General features: G+C 49.1%; 2 protein-coding genes across 4 annotated transcripts in view; both read right to left on the bottom strand.

Moving 5' to 3' along the window:
- The window catches only part of LOC142585313 (solute carrier organic anion transporter family member 74D-like), a 572,676-nt gene that overhangs the window by 300,145 nt on the left and 246,642 nt on the right, over positions 1–25,889 (bottom strand). The window lies entirely within an intron of this gene.
- Oatp30B (Organic anion transporting polypeptide 30B) overlaps positions 1–25,889 on the bottom strand; it is a 260,297-nt gene that overhangs the window by 42,724 nt on the left and 191,684 nt on the right. For all 3 annotated transcript variants that reach the window (XM_075695979.1, XM_075695977.1, XM_075695978.1), the window contains one exon: positions 1,982–2,514. In XM_075695979.1, coding sequence (XP_075552094.1) covers positions 1,982–2,275 — 294 coding nt within the window. In that variant the 5' untranslated portion in view covers positions 2,276–2,514. The remainder of the gene's footprint in view (positions 1–1,981; positions 2,515–25,889) is intronic.

Raw genomic sequence — 25,889 nt, 5'->3', positions numbered from 1 at the left:
TTCGAACTTTAGCACTGAACACACGCACCTGGTTCAGTCTATGCCACCTGCTGCTCCTCGTAAGGAAAGTGCATATCAGGAAGGGGAAATGAAATAAAGTTAATGTGATGAGCACAGTCTTGATGTTAGGGTATACGGCAAGCTGTGTTACACGCGCCATGAGACCTTTGGTGCACGTCGTTTGCTATAAGTGTAGCTGAAATTGGGGACACAACAGGGGTCTCGTCGGACATCGTAAATGGAATTCTACAGTGCAGGAAAGCCAACTCTTACGATACGGAAGAGGACGACCCCTGTCGGTTTTCGATTCCCACCTTTACTGCTTGGGTTTCTCTTGAACCCTCTTGATCTCCTGCAAGAAGTAAACAATCATACAGTCCGCAAAGTAAGATTATGGGACACGGGTTCCGCGACAGGTTAATTCCTGCCCTGTTAAGGCAGGACGCTTCTAATTTGATGGACCTAAATGCAGGTCGCTGAAACTACTACACACGAACTTTGAATTCGAGGCTGTCAACGTGGCAAGGTTCCAGGGCAATTAAGTTTGTTTTCCCGCAATTTCCGTGTCCCGAAAGGTTTTGTGGCCGACCGTACACCAAACTTCGGCCGGAAAATATCTCTCGCTATACCACCGAGACATCGATGACATTTACGAAAATAGAGTGTCGGATCATTCCGTTCCACTCGCTGCTAATTGCCGCATCTTCGGGAGCATTAATGCTGACGACGTCATCAGTATTCGTTCTTGCGTCCTGAACCGCAAAGCGATCGGCGTCCATCGCAGCCAAACGCCTTCGTGTTAACCGGATAGCACAGAGCAGTTCCGAAACGTATAGGAAGGACTGTCACATCCTAATTGCCCGTTGCAGGCGCGCTCTTTGGTGTTCTGAAAAAAAAAAGATCTAGGAAGGCTGTCGCGCTGCATTGTCATTTGCCGGCGAAAAAGAAGACCCGCAGAGCGGAGAACAACGCTGACGTCATCAGCAGCGAAGCTCCACTAATTAACGTTCGAAAATTAACACCGAGTCTAGCGGCGCGTGAGATGCGGGTGCGTTAGATTCTTTCCGCGAAACGCTCTCGTTAGGGCAGGCGAAACCTTATCGATCGGCGTTGAAGTGGTCCATTAAAGGGAGACTCCGAAACAAGTTTTATCGAGCGAGGCCTTCTTTGGCTCTATCTCTCTCTTTCACCCCACCTCCCCTCCCCTCGGCGCACTTTGCGTGGACGGCAAGTCTGGCCGAGTAAACTGGGGCGATCCCACGGTGCTATCCTGGACGCTGTCAATTCCGCCATGTTGGCGTTTTCAGCCAATCAGAGGGGCCGCAGCAGCCCCGTGGGCCAATCAGAGCGGACAAGATGTTGCATTCGACAACGTGCCGGAATTTGAGAGTGTCCGGAGACGGCGCAATCTAAGTTGACGACTCGGTCGTCAAATTCCGATACGAGTGGACCATACGCGTGCTCGCGAGTTTATTAATGTGGTTTGCAGCGCGGGCCGATGCCGAAGGGAGTGCAACGTCACAGCACCCACACGCGCCTCGTAGCCAATCAACCATTAGGCCTAACCAATAAGTGTCCCCAGCAGCACATCAGCAGGTCCACACTGCGAAGCTGTCGTTTGACATCAGCAAGACGGCACCGCACTCTAATTACTTCTGAACAATTTTTGTTTGGACTGGAAATGATTTTACTAGGCTGCACTATATATATGCCGACCGACCAGCTTACTGACTGAACTATGTATAGACTGATAGGCTGACTGGCCAAAATAACTGGACTGGCTGGACTATAGGCGCAAAAACTAAATTGACAGTCTGATCGACATGGCTAAATTGACTAGAGTGCATGGAGCTAGGCAAGACTAAGACTGCAACGAAGAGAATATAGACAAGAAGACAAGAATGGACCATAGACTGATTGAACGGCTGACTCATCGACTGATTCATCGACATCGTCCACGGATCGAAGAAGCTGGCCCCACCTGATGGTGCCGTTGCTGCCACTCGTAGAGCGGCGCCAGCGCCAGCGTGGACTCTGACTGGGCGAGCGGCGGCAGCGTGGTGCCGTGGTGAGCGTACAGGCCCATGGTGGTGTAGATGCTCAGGTCGCGGGGCCCGTAGTTGCCGGCGCTCTTGGTGCGCCGGTGGCCCCGCGCCCAGTGGGGCTGCTGCTGGTGCTGCTGCTGGAGCGAGCCGTGCGGCGTGAAGTGGGAGTCGTCGCGGCTCATGAAGCACGGCGCCATCTTGGCGCTCAGGTCGAGGCAGCTGGACGTCATCGTGAGTGTCGTCGGATGGGGGAGCGGCGGGAAGGTACGGGAAACGGGGTTGAGCTGCGGAGGGAAGGGGAGGGGGGAGGGGGGGGGGGGCGGCCGCTTAGGGCCTAGTGCAGAGCCGCCGGCACGACTCCCGGCCGTCTCGTCTCAGGGCAGCCGCCGACGCGACCCCGCATGGCTGCGGCTGGCACCGCCGCTGCCGTCTCTGATGTAGTCTTCGGGTGCTGCGAGCTTCGCGGCAACTGGTGGTAGAGAAAAAGAAAGAAACGGGAAAAGCACTGTGAATCGAGGAGTGCACTAACACACGAGCGATTAATAATCTGTGCTTAGTGTGTACATCACATGTAGCACGTGGCGACACTATTCACGAAAACCTCGAATTAGAGAAGCACCGGTGAAAACGAACATACGAGAAGCATCCCTACCTATGTTGGAGGGGATTCATTCGGTGTAAGTGAATAAACAAAGGTCCGCAAACTACAGAAGATATAGTAGTAACTAACCTTTACTAGTAGCAGTGATAATACCTGGCGCTCTTTGGCCACACCTGGCCGTTGAGACAATAAAATCCAATAATTATCATCAGTAGCGATAGCGCTAGTAACGTTTCGGCTCTTGTAAGTCACTCGAAACTATGATGCTGGTGACTTTCATCGTTCCTATCTCTCGCTTTTCGTGACAAGACTCCGCAAAAAATAATCGACTGAAAGAAGTCCTTAGATTATGCCGGCCGAGATTTGCGATTTGGGCATGTTTCGAAAGAAACGCTAAATAAATCGCGGAAAATTCTGAAACTGAGGAATCAAATCGAGAAAATCGCGAGAGGAAGAGGCAAATCAACTGAACAAGTGCATGTATTTGTATTAGGGTGCATGAATCAAACAAGTGGATATACACTGTTCAGAAACAGTGCGCATATCCGGGCATTTGTAAACAAGCCATCGGCAAAACACGTGAACGGATGGACTATTTTGGGTACATGTAGTTCGTTCCCCATTGTGAACGCAATCAGGAGGAGCCGGAGGAGGAGAAACTGGGGAGCGTTCAAAAACTGGATCACGCAGTGACCGCGCGCGCAGCTGTTGAGGACGTTGATCCGCTGTCTGCCGCAGAAAGGTGACAGCGGAGCGAGCGATCTTAAACGGGCACAAAAGAGCAATGGTGAATTGTTATTTCAAAACTCGATTTTCTTTCATATCGCGGGAAAGGGCTGATTTTTCTCTCTCGCAATATATATATATATATATATATATATATATATATATATATATATATATATATATATATATATATATATTTATATATATATATATATATAAGAAAAAGAACCCAAAACTAACCTATTTTGAATTTCGCACCGAAATATTCGCCCCGGTACGTCAGTGCGATTTGACGTCACGGATGTCAACGTATCTTTTCGTACCTGGGCCGGGGTTGTGGCGAAAGAAAAGTTCTCGAAACCTGCGGTCGAACCGCTGACTCCCTTTAGAGCACTGCGTAATCCTTCTTTGCGAGCGACTATAACTAAACTCGTGGAGACGCTGTCAAAATCTATTACGTCACGGCGAGCTGCTGTACGAACTTAGGTGCGGCGTCGCCACACGTTACCTTATTTTCTTCGTAGTTGCCGACTTGCTAATCTACCCTATCACCGTAAGAAAAGCCGCTTCGCTATTGAAGAAGCGTAATTTGAGAACCCGACTTAATATTCCTTTTTATAGTGTTCCTTTAAAGACTCTAGACCAGGTAAAACAGCCCCAATAAAGAGAACAAGTGAAGAAGGGGAGGATCGAGTATAAGGCTGAAACGTCGACCCAAACGGCTTCGACTGAGCAGGCAAAGCGGCACGAAGGAGGACAAGCTTTCGTCTCGGTTCCAGTAACAGGAGCATTACAACAAATGACGCGCAATCGGGTCGTTTCGGACGGAGAGGGCGCTCAATACAAAATTACGTTCAGAACGGGATCCGATAAGGAAAGAAAAGCTGGCTTACGGGGCGGCGTGCGCATTTGAGAGACATTGAACCAAACGCGCGGTGAGGAGAAAAAGAAGGGGGAAAAGAAAGAAAGAAAAGCACTAATAACACGGGTGATTGCGAAACATTGCTTCACAAAGGTTCGACGTTCAGCAAGAGAAAGAGAGAGAGAAATAGGACAAATCAAGGTTATACTACCACTGTGATTGTCCCAAGCAGTTTCTCGAACCTTGCTCAGACGAACGCGAACGGGCACAAAGGCCAAAGGAAAAGCTTTATAAGGCGTCGTTTGACGGAATGAGTAGATGACCACCCAGAAGCGCACATATATCTTAAGTAGGCCAGTGTTATAAACGCGTTCGGAGAACTTAATGTCTTGTACTTCTAACGCTTTCGCCCCCCCCCCCCCCTTTCTTCCAATTTATTTTCAACCGAGTGGTCGTCGGTAACGTTAACAGGATAATGCCAAGCGGACGGTTTACGCGCGTGCTGTCGGTATTCCAGTGGGGGAAAACGGCGACGGATAGTTTTTATCGCTGTAGTTGCTTATGCGGTCTTGACTTGGATACGTCCCAAGTCGTGGCCTGTCATATATCACGTTGCGCAGCAGCATACATACGCAATATATACTGACATGACATTTTCGACTACTGCTTTTTTGACGTTGATTAAATAAAGGTCATATGCTAGACCTTGAAACGCTAGCAAAAAGATACTTAAGCCGCAGAGAGCCATAGATAATTTATTATAATAGCTTTCCTGCGCACAAGTTTCCGTTTGGCTCACTAAGGAGCGCACGCGTCATGAAGACAACACGACGAAGGCTTCTCTATAGAAGGACGATGATTGATGATCGCTAACAGCATCCCCTTTGAATCGGGACGGCAACAAATAGTCACCTAGCCCTTGTGAGCTACTCACGTGTTGCCGTTGTGTTATATAGCATCCTGCCTATCTCTGCATTACCTCTTAGTTGCGTATACGTCTGTGACCATACCATCCCGGTGCACTCCCCGCTGTATGTGTCTTTTTTTTTTTCTCGACCAATACTCTGCACGTATCTTGCTTCACTCACCCGCTGAACAACTAACGGTATCGTCAACCCCAGTGATTCCGGCAGGTGGACGTTCCATGCGGTTCTGCCTGGGTGAATGCCTGGCATTTCACTACGATTTCCTGGTTCGTCTCACAATTTTTGCTGCAGAAGACACATGGATGGATGGAGGGATGTTAGGAGCGTCCCCTTTGGAACGGGGCGGTGGGTTGCGCCACCAACATTCTCTCCCTCGCGGGGCGACGTCTGGCGAACGCGCCGTGAACTAGCGAACGGACAGCTACACGATGTGTCCCTTCCAGATGAAAGGAGCCGGTGCTCCTCCAGTGTCTGCATCTTTACTCTGCGGCAAACACGCGGAGTGCGCAAGCCTTCAGTGAAATCGCCTTCTATATATATATATAGTGTTCCGTGTGTTCAACTTTTGATTGCCCGACAGCGCCGACGCCCGAGCGTACATCTACGCTCCGCATTTCATAAAAGCGTGTGACATACGCGGATAAGCACCACGGATAAGCACCACGTAACCCAAGAAACCCCTTGGCGGCGATAAAGTGCCGGACGACGGCCATGAGCAGATCATCCTTCCCCTATGCCGTAACACTTTGGAACGCACTCCCGGATTGTTTCGTGCACGAACCGCAAAACGTTTCGGGAAAAACTAAACGATTTTGATAATGCCAACGTTACCGCCTAAATACCACACTCGTCTCATTTATTGATTTACCGCCTGGTTGGTATTGTTTATACGCTCCTTCATCTTTCTTTATTTTTCTGCAATTTTCTCTTTTCTTTACCTATTACAATCAATGTACGCTTTCTTATTGTTACTTTTTTATGAAGCTGTGCAACTTTGATGTACTCCCCTCCACCTTATGTAATGCCTTCGGGCCCTTAAGGTTGAATAAATGAAATGAAATGAAAGGTTGGAGGAAACCAAACCATGAGCGATCAGAACAATAAGAAACAGAAAGGCGTCTCGTCCTGAATGGCACCAGGGCCGTAATTGAAGCTATTGTTCTCCACAACAACCGTCTCGCCTTTCGCGCTCATACGTCATGCACACACATAAAGCATAGTAGGGGCGGCAGCGCGTGCTTTTGCACGAACGCCGCAGATCGGCGCACCGGAATTTACGGCGTCGTTTTGGCTTCCGGCATCGCTCGCATGCATGCGTGCGCCGAATGGGATGGGGCGGCATATAGTACCGACGTAAAAAAGCCTACGAGGACAACCATCCCCCCCTCCCCACCCCCGCCCACGAGCGGGGTTTCCGTGTACACAAAAGCCGCTTCCTGTCGTCGGACGTCCGTAAATAAACTCTGGCAGAGAATAACGGTCAATAAAAAAAAAAAAAAGGCAATGTCACATGAGGTATATATACCGTCGTCTATTTGCGGAATCGGCGACGAATGGGCGAAGGACGCCGGGAGTCCATTGTGTTTCGCGCGTGAAGGCTTTTCTGGGGTTGCGGTGTTATGCCGTCGCGCATTGGGTGCGGCTGGCCAACGGCTACGGGAAGCCATCGCGAGTCGTTGGAGTAGGGAGGAGGCGCTTCATTCACTGGCCCGAAGTAGGGCACGTTACGCGCGCGTTGACGCACTTTCGTGATTGACGGGGGAAGCTGACCAGAGAGCCCAAAGAACGCCGCACACTTCCGCTCTAATGGGAAGAGGAACTTGAGGATAGGCTGAACGTTACCTTTAAGCACACACAACGTTGACAAAAAAGAAAAAAAATATGGGGCACGTGCCTCACTTCTTTTCCGCAAACATTTCGTCTGCCCAAGCAGACGAAATGCAGACGAAAAGCAGACGAAAAGCACACCTTTCAAAAAGGTGTGCTTGGGGCCTCCGAAATCATTCGCTATACAGGTCACTTCGTTGTAAAGGTGGCGAACCGCACAGCTCACCATAGAAACGGGACAGCATCACCTTATTTCGCTATGCAGGCCATTTCGTTGCACAGGTGTTCCTTGTAAAGACGCTCGACTGTACTGCGCAAGGATACCCGTACGGTGTACCGCATGGCAACGCCTGCGTCCTTTCATGTGTGCTGGGAGTACACCCGGATGTGAACAGTACAACAACGTTCATTGAAGAAAGTCCACCGGCGACGTGAGCTCTGCATTTACGTTTAGCTGACACCGAGCTCGAGCGTCTACTACGCGCGAACCGTTCGCGATGCCCTTAGAACCGATGCTCGTCTTCTTCCTTATACAACAGGTATACTGTAGAGCATCGCTCAATGTAAAACGTGAAATCGCCGCCCAAAAACGCAAACAGCTGGACCTACGGTGTTCTAAGCCGAGGACGGCCCGCTGTGGATCAGGGGTATACCGTACCGTGATTCGAACCGGTCGGAAAGAACAAAGTGTAGCTATCGGTTAAGTTAGTTCTTGTGCCACGACGATATGATGACGACAGTTTCTAGGCACGTTACTAGACGGGAACATCGACGGCCGGAAGAACGTGTTCCCGCTTTCTTTGCAAAAAAAAAAGAAAAAAAAGAAAAGAAAAGAAATGCGAGAGCAAGAAACAAGCTCGCTTCTCCTCGCAAGGTCTCTTAATGCAGAGAAGCCAGCTTTCCCGAACGGTCTTTACATGGACTTTCACTCAGGCGTAGACACGTCATATTCGACTGCGTTGACGTTCGAATACGCAGGCCCTCTGCTACCGGTAACATTTGGTTGTCCGCCTGTGAAATGCTCAAAACAGCCGATGGAAAACAAAAAAAAAAAAAACAGACGCAGAAGAAGCGTTTGTACGAGGATCGAGTACTATCGGACAACACAACTTCTCAGGCCAGAAGGAAGGAGCGCGCGAATCAGAACGACATGGATACCCAGCACATATGGCTTTTCGCGTCCACAAGTCATGACATCACCTGCGTTTGCCACAGATCAATAGGCAAAACGCTGTGCATTCAAGCTTGTCATTTCGAAATTAAAAAAAGGACAAAGGCACACACAGTACAGCATCGAACAGCACACAGTACAGCACACACAGTACAGCAATCCAGTACAGCATCGGGCAAAAGGCCAGACGCAACCTGAAAGGCTCGTTCCCGGACCTCCCGCGCATAACCACTCGAACAACGCCGAACGGAAGCACACTGGTCTCCCCGTTTCGCCATTAACGCCTTCTCAAGGTTACCAGAGCAACAGTGGAGCGGCGGCTGGTCGACCTTGTAAAGGTCGCCGCTATATAGGGTCTTTCAAAAGTTTTTTTTTAACGGAACTTCCCGCTAGTTGGAGGTTCGCCCTAATTCGAAGCCATGGCAACAAAGACAAGCGGTATATATGCGCGGCGAGAACGGAGCGTTCTTTCTCTTGCTAGACGACCCCCATCGCGCGCGTCATCAATCGTGCCCGTACACACTTGTATTCACGCACCGACGTCCTCGCCCTCTTTCAACCACTTCAAAACGCAATTTCATCTAGCGGAACGCGCCCTCATTGGAAGTAGTTAAAAAAAAAAAAAAAGAAGAGCTGCGCCGAAGATGATGGGCAAATAGGAGAGAAGCGCGCGCTCGCGTTCGCGTCTTTCATGCGAGAGGCTTCAAGCAAGCCAGCAGACTTTAAAACATCGATCGAAGCACGCACGCGAGTAATAAGCGAAATGTTGTAAGGGCGGCCGAGTCTTGCCGATAAGTATAGGCACACGCTCAACGCGCTCGCCGCGGCGTTTCCTTTGATGGCCTCTTCATGAGCGCCGCGCGACCGTTGAGCAAGAAAGGAGGGCATTGCGCAATTCTCGACGAAGATTGGAATGGGTGCTGCTGGCACGCAAGTGCATATTAGACGCGTTCGGCGCATTTCTGCTATTCCTAGACGCTGCCTCCTCACAAGAACACGCGCAGAAAAACAAAAACCACTCTGGTCTCGAAGCTCAACAGCCTTCCCCAGCTGCCGACTTCGAAGTTGCGTAAATGCATATTTCTGTTCCGTGCGTCATCGCGTTGCTTTCAGTTGCCTTTGAAACCTTCCATGTGCATTCATTCATTCATTCATTCATTCATTCATTGGCATGCTGACTTAAAGATAAAAGTACCAAGTCAATTGATTCTTCACTTTAATATTTCTTTCACTTACAAAGAATACGATATCACGTCAGAAGCGGCAACTACATGGACCATATTCGCGACACATTTTCAGCGTACAGCGTTGCCCGGCGTCGGCGTGTTGACGTCCCGCTGCGCAAGATTTCAGGTAATTATTGTTTCGCGTGGTGACGGAGATGACACCGTGGCACACAATCCAGCCACGATGACCGCGTAACTGTAACTCCGTGTCCTCAGAAAACATTGCGCAGGCGCTGGGCGACACCAACGCCTCAAGTACGCCGTAGATACGCTCCATGCGGTTGCCGCTTCGCGCCGAGGGGTCCCAAGAGTCACGCCGATTCTCCTTGGGCGACGAGATTCACACGCAGCGGTCGGCGTTGCGCGAGTGTAACGAACCCCCAAATTGTGCAACCATTTTTTGTTACTGCCCACCAGGGCAACTCTTAATCGCTCCACTTTGCTCTGTACTTTCCGAACTTTTCCAAAAGCGATAAGAAAGGCGCACGCGCCGCAGCAACATCAAGAAGACAGGGTAAAAAAAAAAAAAAAGAAGTTAGGCGACACTTATCCGATCAATACGTCTCATTTCCAATCGCCTTTTCTGCCCCCTGTCGGACCCGCCGATAATGGTGGAACCGCAAACAGTGGCCGCCAAATCGATCGAATCCTACACAGCGAAAGCGTGTGGCCATATATACGCAAGCCTGCTGTACAATAGGGACTCGTTGCCAGTGTGTAGGGTAGACGACGGCTTCGTTGCACCGTAGATATGTGCACACAAGCTAAGTGCATCCGGAGATACGGCTTGCGGGGGAGTTCCCTAGAGGGCGCGACCGTGTGACGCAAACGAAAGGGGCCGCTCGGCGCGGCTGAGGTTGATTGACGATCGCTTAAGCGAGACCAGATCTCCCCACGCACCGCGTCAACAGGGGGCCGCCGCCCGGCACCCGCTTGAAGGCATCGCGGTAAAGCCGGAGGTTGAATAACCCCGCGCGCCCAAGGTCTGGGGCGATCGAAAAAAAAAAGAGAAAAAACACGCACACACAAAGCTTGACAATGACCTCCTTGTCTGCACGAAAAGGCTTCATTGCGAAACGCCGGCCTAGGCGTTTGTCTTGGCGTGAGATAGGTAAATGTCTGTCTATTAGAACTGCATACTGTTTATTGTCAATGTGTCTATTAGAACGGTTTCATCAGGCTAGTTCAGTTCATGTTACTTCTAAACTAAAGCACTCGAAACTACAAGAGATATCACGCGCCGCTCGGGCAAAGAGCCTATGGCTCTCTGTAGTTGCGTGCGAGGTCGTGCATTCGATTTCTGCCTGCCGCAGCCGCATTCCAAGGAAGAAAAAATTCAAGAATGGCCGCGCACAAACGAATACGCAGTGTTACGTTCGACCTGCGGGGGCTGGCGATCTTAGGGGAAGCGACAGTCCCCAACCGAACGGCGCCACTATGTCTACTGCGGCGACTCGCTTTGAAAGGACGAAGATACGACAGTCCCCAGCCTGTCGGCGCCACCATGTCTAGGCGCAGTCGGCGGACCAAGTATTGTTAGTGGATTCGCCGTCACCGTCACGGTTTGTTTGAATCGGTGGAACGCCTAGAAGAAGGTGTTTTGCGGCGCCGTCTCACGGGTCTCAGAAGTCGTCAGTCAATGGACAGACGCGGCGGCCACTGTCTGCGGGGTCAACTCTGGGACCAAGAGGCGCCTGCTAAGGGCAAGACCTGTGTCTGCGAGAACCCTCTCACCTCGGTGTGGTTAGTGAAACCTGTGCGAAAGTGAGTGTATAAACCCTCCCCCTCAAAGGCGGGTCGGTTACGATGACTTTGGACGCTCCGAATTGGTCGACGGTTGAAGGACCGCTTTCCCTCACTTAAGGATCTAGGGAGGACAGAGTGTTTATAAGCAGCCGTGGCGCGGCTGCTGAGTGCGCATTCCTCTTTCAGTCATGCTAGACTGATGAACTGCAACGTTCTCATGTAGATACTGTAAAGTAAATCCCCTATTCCTCGTTCTCGATGAGAACAAGTCTCTCCCTTCAACAACGTCCTCAGCGTGGATAAGTTGGACGACGGCATGGGCCAGCTACCATCTATTTCATGCCCGACCCCAACCATTACAGCAGCCCTCAACTACGCCTTGATATAGCTCAGGCGTTGCGCATTGGAACGCCGCACCCGTGTAAGCACTAGAAAGCCCGGCCAACGTTGGCCAAACATCGCACTACGTTCGTACAACATGACAACAGGGCCTGCAGGCTGGCCCTGCTGTCAGTGATACGTGGGACCTCGTGAATTAATAACAAATCGTAGAATGTATAGCATTTGCATAGTTGAGAAGGGGAAGCAACCCAGAAAGTTGACGGAAATGTGTGATCAATGTTCTCAACAATAACTCCTCGAACGCGGCTAGCTAGCCCACCAACGTTGGGCCAAAACTGGGACACTGTAAGAAGAAATTGGCAACAACATCGGCCCGATAGTGGCATGTGACGGAAGCGCTAACCGTTCCAATGTAGGCCATGTTTTCTAGCCAGTACTTCAACACGCGACCACCGTCAGCGCACGTCCGGTGTTGAGACTAACATTCAGATAACTGCACGGTAACTGCGACAGAAGCATCAGACTACCAGTTATATAAGAGTACCACACCGGATCTGATAATTTAGGGCACACATGAGAAAAAAAAAAGAACAGAAAACGACATCCCTGCAGCGCTCGGTTACGATACACACGCGCAAAGTGAGTGATACATGGTGTACGACAAAGCGTTGCGGACTTCACTAACTGAAACAAAAAATTAAGAAAACAACGCACCCACACAAGGCGTAAACTTGAGGATATACACGCTAGCAACCGCCAGGAGGCCGGATGTGAGAAAAATAAAAATAAAAACGCGAAGCGCGAGTTAACGACTACCGGCGACGCGACGTTAATGATGCTCACGTGCCTTCCGATGATGCTTCGGAGACACGATAACGGCGTGCTACGCGGTGACGTCGTGCGGGAGCTTATTATATAGCTGCCGCAGCGGCAGGTGTGTAATAACAGCAATCGCAGAGAGGATGACAAAAGAACCGTCGTTCCAGTCCGACGGCCACGCACCTCAAATACACACATGAAGGAAGTGCGCATGCTCTTCTGACCACCGCGGCCGTGGTTGCTTTTCTTCCCGCCTCGTCCTCGCTTTTTCGTTGGCTCAATCGTAGTCATGAAGTGGGCGACCCTGACAAACAATGGGTATCTGGAAAGTTTACGTTGTGGTTTGAGTGGCGCGACAACTCACGTTTCTTTTTTCGTTTTTTTTTTTATTGTGTGTGCGCGCGCGTGTTTTACGGTTGTTAGAAGAAGGAAGGAAGAGGAAACCTGCCTAGCCGACGGCTGACACCCGAACGCCGGCCGCCAGAGGGCGCAGGGTAACGGTGTAATAAGTGGTCGGAATAGCAAAGCACGGTTAAGAGTCACGGCTCAGTCTGCTGACTATCCCTATACCAAAGGATTGGACAAAAAATATAATAATAAAAAAAACTGTGAGGAAAACGACGTCAGAAATAACACCGAAATGTGACCGAGACGGATGCGCCACCACTGAGAACACGACGAAAAAAGAAAACAGAATCGCAAAGCAGCGGGTGCGATTCACGTGGCACTTCATGCTAGTACTACATTGTGTGAAGGCACCCATCAAACCAGGAGGCGGCCATTTTCGCGCCCAACTGCACCATTCCTAAGAAAGACCCATCATTCCGAGCCTGCACATGAGATTGTTTTGATAACCGCCTTTAAGAAATCACGCATCATCGTACGCTTGGGTGGACAGGGTCGACTTGTAGAACTCGGTAACTCTCTTTCGCTCTCGTCTTTAATAACATTATGATGTCGAAGAGCCGAATACGCTTCCTCAAAACAAAAGTTCTACTAAACTAGGAGACAGATAGGAAGCCTGCAAACTTCGGTAAGGAAAACTAAGGAACTTTAGAATCGCGTCTCGACTTCCACTTTAGCACGACTTTAGTACGAACCATAGCAGAGCAATTGTCTGGCGCCCAGACTATCTTCCTTTAGCAAGGACCCCTTGTAGAAGTACCAGAGGCAGAGTTGAAAATAGTGAAAGGAGGACGGTTTGTGTGTTCTGGACACGACAGGCCCATCATTCGCAGTTTACCGCTTGTTCGTACTGCCAACCATTAAAAGAAGAAGAAGAAGAAGAAGGAACTGCCGAAATGAACGGATGCACGCGCAAGGAATGAACGATGCGTTCATTCATAAACGAGAACACAGCAGCCGGCTATGCTTCAATATTTAAGCATCGTAGCAAAGTACTCGCAGTAGAAGAAAACAAAGTACGAAAGCTAAGACGGCACAAAAAAAAATCAGCACCACGCGCACCATGCACTACATAAGTACGTGCGCAGAAGTGCCGCACGGCTAATTTTTCGGAGCCGCGGGCTCGTCAAGCCGCCGAACGGCAGCTTTTGTCCGCCGTTCTTGTGTCTGTTTGTTCAAACAGACGAAATAAAATTATTGATTGGTTGACTGAACTTGGGCCGTATGTCTGACCAACTGCGAATATGTAGATGCGCATATGTAGATGCTCAGACGACCTCAAGGTCCCGTCAGCGTACTCTGACACGTACACGCAATCACTAATAATAACGCAGAGCTTCCATATGTCGTAGAAGTCGATGAACTCTACCGCGGCGATAATTTCCCAATCCACGGTGCTTTCATTTGGCTCCTAGCACCTTCGCTCCTCCAGCATCTGCTTCGAAAGAAAACCTCACGGGCAGCGGCAGCTGCGCACGACAGCCTCGTCACCGGCATGCGGTCTCTCTTCTAAAGAACCGTCTTGCGCAGTAGGGCCAGAGCGACCTTGGCTTCGAGTACGAGTTTGGCACCATATGTGGTGGTGGTGGTGGTGGTGAATTGTAGCAACAGGCGGGTTTAGCCTGTCGAACAAGGCCGGCAATTGCTCCGCCCGAGCGTCTCGCACAATACCGCTGAAGGATTTCACCATATCCCGAGGGGAGCTTAGATAGAATATCTCATCAAGGGAGCATAGATAGATAGATAGATAGATAGATAGATAGATAGATAGATAGATAGATAGATAGATAGATAGATAGATAGATAGATAGATAGATAGATAGATAGATAGATAGATAGATAGATAGATAGATAGATAGATAGATAGATAGATAGATAGATAGATAGATAGATAGATAGATAGATAGATAGATAGATAGATAGATAGATAGATAGATAGATAGATAGATAGATAGATAGATAGATAGATAGATAGATAGATAGATAGATAGATAGATAGATAGATAGATAGATAGATAGATAGATAGATAGATAGATAGATAGATAGATAGATAGATAGATAGATAGATAGATAGATAGATAGATAGATAGATAGATAGATAGATAGATAGATAGATAGATAGATAGATAGATAGATAGATAGATAGATAGATAGATAGATAGATAGATAGATAGATAGATAGATAGATAGATAGATAGATAGATAGATAGATAGATAGATAGATAGATAGATAGATAGATAGATAGATAGATAGATAGATAGATAGATAGATAGATAGATAGATAGATAGATAGATAGATAGATAGATAGATAGATAGATAGATAGATAGATAGATAGATAGATAGATAGATAGATAGATAGATAGATAGATAGATAGATAGATAGATAGATAGATAGATAGATAGATAGATAGATAGATAGATAGATAGATAGATAGATAGATAGATAGATAGATAGATAGATAGATAGATAGATAGATAGATAGATAGATAGATAGATAGATAGATAGATAGATAGATAGATAGATAGATAGATAGATAGATAGATAGATAGATAGATAGATAGATAGATAGATAGATAGATAGATAGATAGTTAGATAGATAGATAGATAGATAGATAGATAGATAGATAGATAGATATAGATAGATAGATAGATAGATAGATACTTCTTTAATATATGCATTCGAATAGGAGAGGCTTTCGTGCTGCCGTGTGCATAAAAATACGTAGCTGATGATGATTTCAATAGGGAGCGGGGAGAGAAAAAGATAACGACGAAGGAAAGAGAAATCCGGGGTCGTACGCGCGTATAGCAAGTAGGAAAGAATGGAAGAGCCACCAAAACCTCCCAGTAAGAGGATATATATATATGTGTGTGTGTGTGTGTGTGTGTGTGTGTGTGTGTGTGTGTGTGTGTGTGTGTGTGTGTGTGTGTGTGTGTGTGTGTGTGTGTGTGTGTGTGTGAGGAGAGAGACAGAAATGATACTTCACTGACAAGTTCAACGAGGATGCGGAGAGCGGAGGAAGACAGCGACGAAGCGAAGAGGAACCCGGGGCCGCAAGTGTATAGCGAAGCACAAATAGTGGAAGAAAGAATGCGCGATGACCCAGTGCTCTTCACGGAGGCCAAGAGCACCGGCGCACGGCGGTGAAGCCTCCTTTCCCTCATTTCGCCCATGGTATAGCAGCACGAGCTGACTGGCAGCGCTCGAACACACGCGCGAGCGCGCGATCGATAGAGAAACGTCACAGCCTGTCTCGTCCCCCCCTTCTCCCCCGTGCCTTCTCTTCACGATGGTGTCCACCACACTGCCGCTCTTCGGCGGACTTCCTTAGGAACTTCCAGCAGAACTTTTTTGTTGGGCTAGTTGGTGCATATTACTGAAGTACTATAGCGCCAAACAGACGACACAAGTCCGTGTCTCTTCTTCTTGTGTCGTCTCTTTGGCGCTATGGTTCCTTAGGAACGTTGTGTTCGGAACCCGGTGTTCTTCCTCTCGGACGAGCGAGGCGAGCATGTGTCAACTGATTGGTTTTTTACAATTAAGGAAAAAGGACGTTTGAAGGTGGTGGACAAATGTTTGTTTGTCTTCTTCTACTTAAAGGTACGATATCCCCTCTTGTTCGATGCCATCCCGGGAACTTTATCGTTATTCCTCGCCGCGGCGGCTTAGCGGCTATGGCGTTGCGCTGCTAAGCACGCGAGGTATAGCGGGATCAAATCCCGACAGCGGCGGCCGCATTTCGATAAAGGCGAAATGCAAAAAAAAAAGAAAGAAAAAGAAACCGTCCGTGTCCTGTGCACAGGGGTCACGTCAAACATTCCCTGTTGGTCCAAATTATTCCGGAGTCCCCCACTATACGGCGTGCCTCATTAGTCAAATCGTGGTTTGGGCACGTAAAACCCCCGAATTGCAAACATCTCCTTACCATCACAACCATCTCAGAACCTATACCATCCTTTTCTTTTTCTTTCTTTTATCTCCCCATTCGGCTCGTTGCGCATACGGCACTCGGGGAGGCCATGGTACTCGCGCGTTCTTTTGGTCTAGACTCTAGGCCATATACAACTTGTGGGACGAAGTTTTGTGAATACATCCCTGTGACGAATCGCGCGCGTACGTGAAATAAAAGATGATTTGAGGGTGCGCATCACTTGTCGGTGTCCCTCTACCCGGTTGCTTACGCTAGCTGATATGCGGCCGAAATGCCGTACCGTATACACAACTCGCCAAAAAGCGCCACCTCGTTGCGCGTCGGCGGGGAGACTCCCGACACAATAGGCGCGCGTAGAAAACGACAACAATGCACGCGGCGATTGCCGTACGCACGCCAAGTTGGAGCAATCTCACGAGCACGCAACGGGAGGGGAAGAACACGAACTACCCGTCAAGAATTCTCTATCGGCACCCGCGCGCTCGGTTGAATCCGCTAAGGATGGCCCATTGTTCCACAATGGCGCGCCCCTCTCCCAGCGCGGTACCGTCCGGATTGAAGTCATTCCGGGCGCCGTGACGATGGAACTGACACCTGGCGAAATGGGTCTCGGCGACGGTGGTGGGTCGCAGAGGCACCGGCGGCCTGGACGCGAAGAGGCGGCTGTTTTGCCATGCGAGCGTGCGTGGGCGAGTTCGTCTGAGTCGGCCGCCTCCGCGTACCGGATAGAAGCGCGCGAGGCGGAGGGAAAGACGACGCGACACACACAGCTGGCGACTCGAAAGCTTTCAGCTGGGACGATGGCGTCGGGAAGCCTTTCTTCCCCCCCCCTTTTTTTTCTTTCTTTCCTACTGTCTTCATTGCCGGGTGGAGAACTCGGCGGAACCGGGGAGATAAAGAGATTCAGGATAGACTGTTTCTGCGCGTGCAGTGCTATTACGCGTTACAGAGATAATCGGCATCTTTTCGGGTCTCTTTCTTTTTCCAGTCCTGGGAAAACGAAAAAAAAAAATGCCGGATTATATCGGGGTTGCGATGCGGCATTGGTGGTTGCTTACGCGTTGTTACGACTTTGAGGTGGTCCCGTAGCGCTCGTCACCCGTTTCGTGACAGAGCGTTGGTAGCGAAGACTCCGAGTCAGGCGTCGGTGAGAATAACAAAAGGGACTTTATACACTATATACAGGTCATTATACAGGACATGAAGGGATCGGCACTGGGGCCGAGAGCTCACAGCAAACGCGACTGTTCCCGCACGGCGACGTCCGGCGAAAACGCGTGACACATCTCACTCCAGTCGAGAGCGGCACTCTGCTCCCGGTGGGTCGGCGGATCCGGTTTTCCAGGCGGCGCGCCGCGGCTTATAAGCCCCCAGAAACCATTGTCACTCAAACGGCCCAATACAAAGTGAGCACTCGACGGTCGTCGGAGGGGTCCAACCAGCGACCACGCTGGCCACCCCGTTCAAAGTTGGCGGGCGCGGTAACCTCCAGGCAAAGGGGAGGTACGGCGCCGGGCTGTCTGGCACTTGGCGACACGTTTGAACATGTTGCCCGCCGATGCTTCTCCGGAGGACACCACTGCCTGACGGCTCAGCATCTTGACTTGTCAAGGGAGAATTAGGGCGCTGTGCCTTTCGGCGCAGCCCCGGGTTTGTCCAAAGGGCGCTCGCAGGATAAATTCTGCATCTTGCAGATTCGGAATCCGGGCTTGTGGTAATGGCACAACAGCGTGAAGGCCGAGTAATGGCGCAATAACACGAGGACACGTTGTGTGTCAAATGTGCCGTTCCTCGTGGCTTTGTTGCGCGACAACTACATCGCCTTGAGCGAATTAGTAGCGCGAAATAAGATACGCAAAAAAATAAAAAAAAGACACGACGTCAGAAATTGGGCGTCGCACTTGCAGTCGAGATGTGCCCCGAGCCCATAATCGATCCTCTGACACTCGCATTTGCGAACGCCACTCATCATCATAACACCATCATCGTCAGCATAATTGGGTATACTGCTGGAAAGATTATCCTTTCCCAAACACCCCCAGTTCTTCATCTATTCCGTGAAACGAACTCGCCCTGCACATACGTCACTCTATCCGATTGACAGCCTCCCACGACTTCGCTTCCCTTCTCCCCCTGTGCCCTTTCCGTTAGCATATAGCCGACTACAGGATGTGTGTTCTACGTACTACATGACCTGCCCAGCTGCGTTTCATCCCATCAAGTCCCCTAATATAAGCTATGTATAATGAATACAGCTGTCTTTCGATGTCGTATAACGTCCCGCGTGCCCGCCCCCCCCCCTTCTTTTTTTACATTCTAAGGCTCACTCGCGTTCCCATACATAGCTTTCCAGCAGCCGGATCCACAATTTTTCGCTAATGATATTGTGCAGCGCCAAGACTTACTAAAATAAATCACCGCCCAAGCACTCCGTAGAGGTATTTAACAAGTGAGGTTGAAACGTGCGGCCCCGGTGTTTATCACTCGGCTAATCCCGACGGTTCATTAAACGACGGCTTGGTAGGCTGGCGGATCCTCGCTACGCAGCTGCTGCTTGCGCTCGGCTGCACGAGCCTGTGCTTGAGCCCGGGCTGCAGCATCGTCACGGCGTAGACGAGCTCGTTCCCGGTTCTGTTCGCGGCGTTGCTGATCGAAAGCTGCCTGTTCGTAAGGAGTACGCATGACGCGTGACCTACCCATTTCGGAGCCGAAGAGAAACTGCTGCGCGCGCAATCGGATGCGACGGAGAGCAGCAACGACAATACTGGCGCAGCTTATCCAACGCCACCTAGACATCACAAAGACTTTTCACTCCGATCCATGACGTCATGTCAGCTGGCCCGACAGCCATAGAATCTAATGTGGATGCTCCCGAGTAGGCAACAGTGATTTTGACGTCACCGCTTTCATCACACCAACCTTGTCAATGGATTTTTCGGGCCAAGTAGCTTGACGTCATGGATCCGAGTAAACAAGCCTTGCGCTATTTCGGTGGTGTGCGCTAATCGCGCGCCTCCCTTTCTCTTTCTTTCTTCTCGCGCATGCGCATAGGGTTGCGCCGGAGGAGTTTTCGGCGTACAGGCGACCGACAGACGGACGGACCGACGACGCACCAATCGGCTAGCCATATACAGGTTCGCTGTAAAAATTCTTTCACGAACAATTCCAGCACAAGATTTGTTGCCAATCCGGGGCGCTGTGTATTTTCTACGTCTTCAACTTTAAGCCGCATAAGCGAGCGGTCATCCACTGAGTTAGTTGATGGCCAACGAGCAGGACAAGAACGTCAATCATTCCGCTGCGCGGGACAAGCTTGCTATACTTCTAGGTATATCACAGCCAACTATTACGACCAAGGATTGCAGCCAAACTAAGATTACGGCCATAACCACTGGTTTCTACGAGCCAACAGGTTCAAGGGAACGAGACAAAAAGCTATTTTCGAGTAGCCCCTATTTTGCCCGATCGAATTGCCTGCGGTGTCAATTAATTCTTCCCATCAACTGTGACGCCACTAAAGCACAACGTGCATATAACACCTCCTCGAAACTTAGCGCGGAGTGCGATGAAGATTGAATGCTGTTGCCTGGCAGCTGATTCAAGAGAATCCGCGTGCCTTTGCGACAGGGCCCGTATTCACAAAAAAAGTTCTCACGTGAGAATTGTTCTTAAGAGGAAGTTTTTGCTATAGGTCCCAACTCCGATGCCGATTATTCATATATGCATGTAAGAAGCAGAAATCTTTCTTCCGGGATAAACCCTAGAACCAATTTAATAAAACTTATTGCACGGGAGAAAGTTAAGTTCTAGAGACTGTAGAAAGCAAAATTTTGATTCAAGGCTCAAATTTTTCTATAAAAATTGCCCAACATTGAAAAGATTAAAAAATAAATAAATAAACAAAGAAGCATGAAGTTCACAAATCCATACCGTGGCACGAAAATAAGATATCGCGGTTCTGTAAACTGCATCAATTAGAGCATCTAAAGCGGACAAACCTGACAGATTAGTCTACAGCTTACGTGAACTTGTTACAATGGCTACGAGAGTGTTGAAAAAAAAACCTATTCAGAAATTAGCAATATTTTACACAGGAGTGTATAATATATGAATTCTGGCCACTTCGAAATTATTATTGAAGGCAGTTTACATAATATTTATATCAGTTTTCATTACTGACTTGTAGACTTGTAAACCTTTTAGTCTCGTTTTTCTAAATTTCGCAATTTTCAACGATTTGTACGTCAAAAAATCGACGGCAAAAAAAGAAAGTCGGCATGCTAAAGTCATTAGATCCTAGGTGTTTGTTTTGTTTTTGTTTTCAAATGTTAGCAACCTTATAAAATGGGGTGCAGTGGTTGCCGAGAAAAACGATTACTCCTCTCCCACGCATTCAGATATAGGAGCACCCGAGGTAAAAAAATCTTCGTAAGAGCATATTGGTCAGCTAAGCGGGGATGTTAAACGTATCATTAGCGAAAGCGGACGGCCACTGGCAAATAGCGCTTCTTAATCAAAACATTTGTGAATTCCGCCGCCGGATCTTCCAGCAACGACCCAGTCCGTTTGTGTTACGGTGTGTCCTTCACGTTATCGTCGTCGGAGCTATACAGAGGCATTGCTTCCTATCGCCCGAGGCGACTCTAAGAGCGTCACGAAAACAAGTTGTCATCCAACAGCCTCGACGTTTAGATGCAGACACTGCGAAAGAATAAGATACCCGATGTACTTGGCGATATCCATACGAGATGATGCATACACACCGGCGCATCGATGTATTTAGCCTGTAAGAACGACAGCAAGAGATACAGATATAAGAAAGACAAATACTGTCTGTGCAACGAAATCGCGCGGCGAACGAAGGTTGTTCCGAGGATAATTATTTTGCCGATTATAAATTACATCCCTTTCCCTTCATCGCACTAAAGAAGCAGAACGTCGAAGAGATCCGCTAGAACGATTACGGTCTTCGCAAGGACAGAACGCAGTCTTCGTCGTAATGCAGGAAGAAGCAAAACAGCCTTACGTAAACGAAACTGTGGCTATAACTCGGACGCTATCGAACACGTAAACAACTTTTGGCCGCCGCGGGCGGATTCGGAATGCACGGACCGAACAAACAAGCAATAAAAAAAAAAAAGAAAAGCGGAGTCGACGCCCTCGGTACGCCATGACGGTGACTTCCTCCCCACGCATCACGCATACTCGATGCCACCGCGGTGATATGCGCGCTGCACAAAGGGTAACAAACAAACAAGCAAGCAAGCAAGCAAGCAAGCAAACAAACAAACAAACAAACAAACAAACAAACCGAGGAAGAAAGAAAGGGAGCGAAAAAAAGAAAGAGGAACGCCGCCCCTGCAGCGTTCCTTCCTGACGGCCGAGAATGGGGTATACATGCATATACGTTTCTCACTGGCGCTTTGGTCTTCCCAGATGCTTGGTGCATCGACACGCAACACCCCCTCGCCCTCCCCCCTTTCAATATGCGCGTTTCTATCTTACTGTTTTTTTAGACGCAGTCCGTAGGACATCGGCACACGCCTTTCTTTCTTCCTTCCTTTAGGGACTTCCATCTCCCTTTGTCTCTCGTTTCTTAGTGCTCCGAGCCGTCGTACGGAGCAAAGTTCCCGTTTGCGCTTACTCACTCTATTTTCGCTTTGCACCTCGCCTCCCTACACAAGACTGTTCACTGCCGCGAGTGCTACAGATGCGCCGACCGCCGATCGACGTACGAAACGAGTCCGAGAAAACCGGCTGCCTCACTATACAACAGAGTGCGCGAAATGTTGCGTCGGTATAAGGCAACGCGGCGGCGTACAATCGGACGTTCCGGCCGAACCGCCAGATCGTTCGCGCCCAAATTTCGACAGAGGCACGTCATTTAACGGTGCAATTTTTTTTCTTCTAACAATACCTCGCTTGCGCGCAGTACACATACTATGCGCGTTCCCTTCGCGACCAACCAGAGGACTACGCGTCCACAGCGGCGACTCGCCCCCCGACCGTGCTGCCATGTGTGCGCGAATCAGAGGAGTTGAACGCCGGTCGAGTTCTAGTCAACATAGAGTTTCCTAAACTCTATGCTAGTCAAGGAGGTCGAAGAAAAACTGCTGGAGTCATGGCAGGAGTGGAGGGAGCGCCCGTCAAGTGAAGCCGCCGCGTCGCCATCTTGCGGGGGGCAAAAGCACGCCAGTCGCCGCAGCTTGTGTGTTTCGGGTCGTCGTATTTTGCCGTGCGCGGTGCTGTACGGATCCCAAAATATTCTAGCGCGCTCGGGTGTGTTGAAGAAAGTTGACGTACGAGCAGTTGAGATGTTAGCGCTATCCTCTTCATTTAAATAAGGTTGCAGATTATCACTGCCTGACTCTAAAACAAAGGAAAAAAATTTTTTATTGAAGGCTCAAGGAAAGCGGCCGCCACTAATGTTCCGAGCTCCTCTATGCAATGAGGATGCTAAAGCAGCGGCAACACCCGATGATAATGAAGACAATAATGAATACTTATGCTTGTTGCATGCACTGCTATTTCTCATGCTACATTTTCAGTTTTAATTGCTTTTTGTTCAGACAGCTCTCATGATTGATCGATTGATACACTGTATTAAAGAAGGCGAATAAACGCAAATTATTGCGCGAATTTTTTTCTACTTTGCGGCGGCTGCATATTCATACCGATAAAATGACAAAAAGACCCCAGTTTCAGGTATCGACGATCCGGAGACCTCCAATTTGGCTCGCCTCATCTCCCAGTGTTGCATTTGAACTTGAAAATCCGTTAAGCAATTAAAAACCGCTGCAAAAGTCCGCGAACAGCGCTGCGAAGCTCTCGGCAGGCTGCTTCTTGCCCCCCGCAAGATGGCCGCCGCCGACTTCACCCGAGCCCACAAGCCGGTACAGGCGACTTCCACTCCAGCAGTTTTTCTTGAACCTCCTAGTGGGAGCTCCTAGGCGATTCCGCCATGTTTTCTCCGTTCCGCCATTCACATAAGCTTTGAGAAACCCCCTCCGGAAAATAATCAAGGGGGGGGGGGGGGAGACTCGCAGCGGCGAAAAGTGATAATAGAGTGAAGCATCCGGTTGGAACAAAAAAGATACACGACATTGAGATGACGATCGAGCGACAGCAACTAAATCTTTATTCTTTATTTGGAGCAGTTGGCGCTAAGCACGAGATTTCTGCGAAGCGGATAGAACGTCGTTAGTGATCGGCGTTTATTTCGCGAAAATCGAACACGTAAAGTGCATAGTAAAGGAGTGAATTAGTCAAACTTTGTTAATTAGTAGCTATGCGCGATCACGCTCCGATTTGTCGTGCCACTCAATGTCCGCTTCTTTAAATAATTCCCGTCGATGTGGCACTGTGATAGAATTGCGATATATGCCACAGCCGAGATAAAATAAATGGGTTTCACTAAAACGCGCGGGCGCACACACACGCGCACACACACGCACATACTTTCACAGAGGCGCCCGGTTTTCGTGGGTCAAAGTGCGGCAGCCTTCAGACTTTATTTTACGGCGCGACCATGAGTGGGTTCTCTCTCGCGACTTCTTCCTTCCTAACCTCTTGCACTTTTTCTTTTAACGCTTCGCTTTTCGCCCACGCAGCACGTCGCCCGCTCCTTCTGTTTGTTCCTGGCACACGTGGGCGTACATCGGAGAAAGTGATGCGGCGACCCGATCGATAGAGTAATAACCCTTCACCCCCACCACGCCCACCGGACCAAGGGCCTCGCTGGTTGCAGTGCATAGAGAAGGGCCGCACGGAGAAGGAGAGGACAGCTACAAACCGTCACCCAAGTCACGTGCCTTCGCGTTTCGACTTTCCTGGCATTGCGCCTATACGTCGACGGTCACGTGGTCGTGCGCGTGGCGCAGAAAAAGACAAAACAAAAACACTGGGGTGCCACGGAGTCAGACACCAAACAGTTCAGACACCAAGAGAGGAACAAAAACAGACAAGACCGTGTTTGTCTCCTTTGCATCGTTTCTGGGATCTACTAATTTCTGTACGTAGTGCTGTTTAAGACTATAAAATGAACGATGAGCGTAACTAGATGGCAGAGTTCGACAAGTAGCCCCGCCCATGCGACGCGATGGAGCCAAACGACCGACGCGTATTCGATTCAGTGCCATTGTTTCGAATTCGCGTTCGATTAAAAATATTACTATTCGACCCCCTATTTGATTCAATGTCGTAATTATTCAATTATCGGTCCTCGCAATTCGATTCGGTGCCACCATTTCCGAAGCCACCATTTTCGATTCACACTACACTCGGCGTCATCGTTTCCGATTCTTATTCATATATTCAATTTGTATTTGATTGGACGTCATCATTGTTCAATTCAGTGCCCTCACTGTCAGATTTGGTGCTTCATCATTTGATTCCAATGCGATTCGGCGACATTTTTACACTTGATCCTTATATTATTCCGACTCATCATTGCTTAATTAGGTGTTCTCGCTACCCGATTTGGTGAGTCTCGATTCGATTCCAATTCGATGCGATTCCATGTCAGCACTAGTCTGCTCGTACTCGCTTCGATGTCGCCACTATTCCGTCTCCACCCGCCGTGGTGGCTCAGTGGCTATGGTGTTGGGCTGCTGAGCACGTGGTCGCGGGATCGAATCCCGGCCACGGCGGCCGCATTTCGATGAGGGCGAAATGCGAAAACACCCGTGTACTTAGATTTAGGTGCACGTTAAAGAATCCCAGGTGGTCGAAATTTCCGGAGTCCCCCACTACGGCGTGCCTCATAATCAGAAAGTGGTCTTGGCACGTTAAACCCCATAATTTAAATTTAACTATTCCGTCTCGCACTCTCTACTGCACCACCACCGTTCGGTTCGTACTATATATATATATATATATATATATATATATATATATATATATATATATATATATATATATATATATTCGACACTGTCTCTGTTCCGATTCGCGCGTGTCATCCGGCACCACCGTAACGCGATTCGGTTCTAAAGAAATACATTCGCACATTCCCCGTACACTGCAGGACAACTCATACTAATCTCCAGTCTCGCTTCCACGATTGTTTTTTCGCATTCCTTCTTTTTTTTTTTTTTTTGAGCGTTGCAACGCCAAAATAGGACATATGTGTGCGTGCACAAACGCTGATTCAACGAGACCCCCCGCTAGGAGACCAGCAGGTCGTAGTCGCCGAAAGTGTACGAGGTCACACACGCGCCGCTTTCATGAATGAAAAAAAGAAAAAAAAAGAACGA

This window comes from Dermacentor variabilis, chromosome 6 (assembly GCF_050947875.1).
Source record: "Dermacentor variabilis isolate Ectoservices chromosome 6, ASM5094787v1, whole genome shotgun sequence".
Taxonomy (NCBI): domain Eukaryota; kingdom Metazoa; phylum Arthropoda; class Arachnida; order Ixodida; family Ixodidae; genus Dermacentor; species Dermacentor variabilis.
The sequence above is the reverse complement of the archived record's forward strand: the minus strand, read 5'-3'. Positions and strand labels throughout refer to the sequence as shown.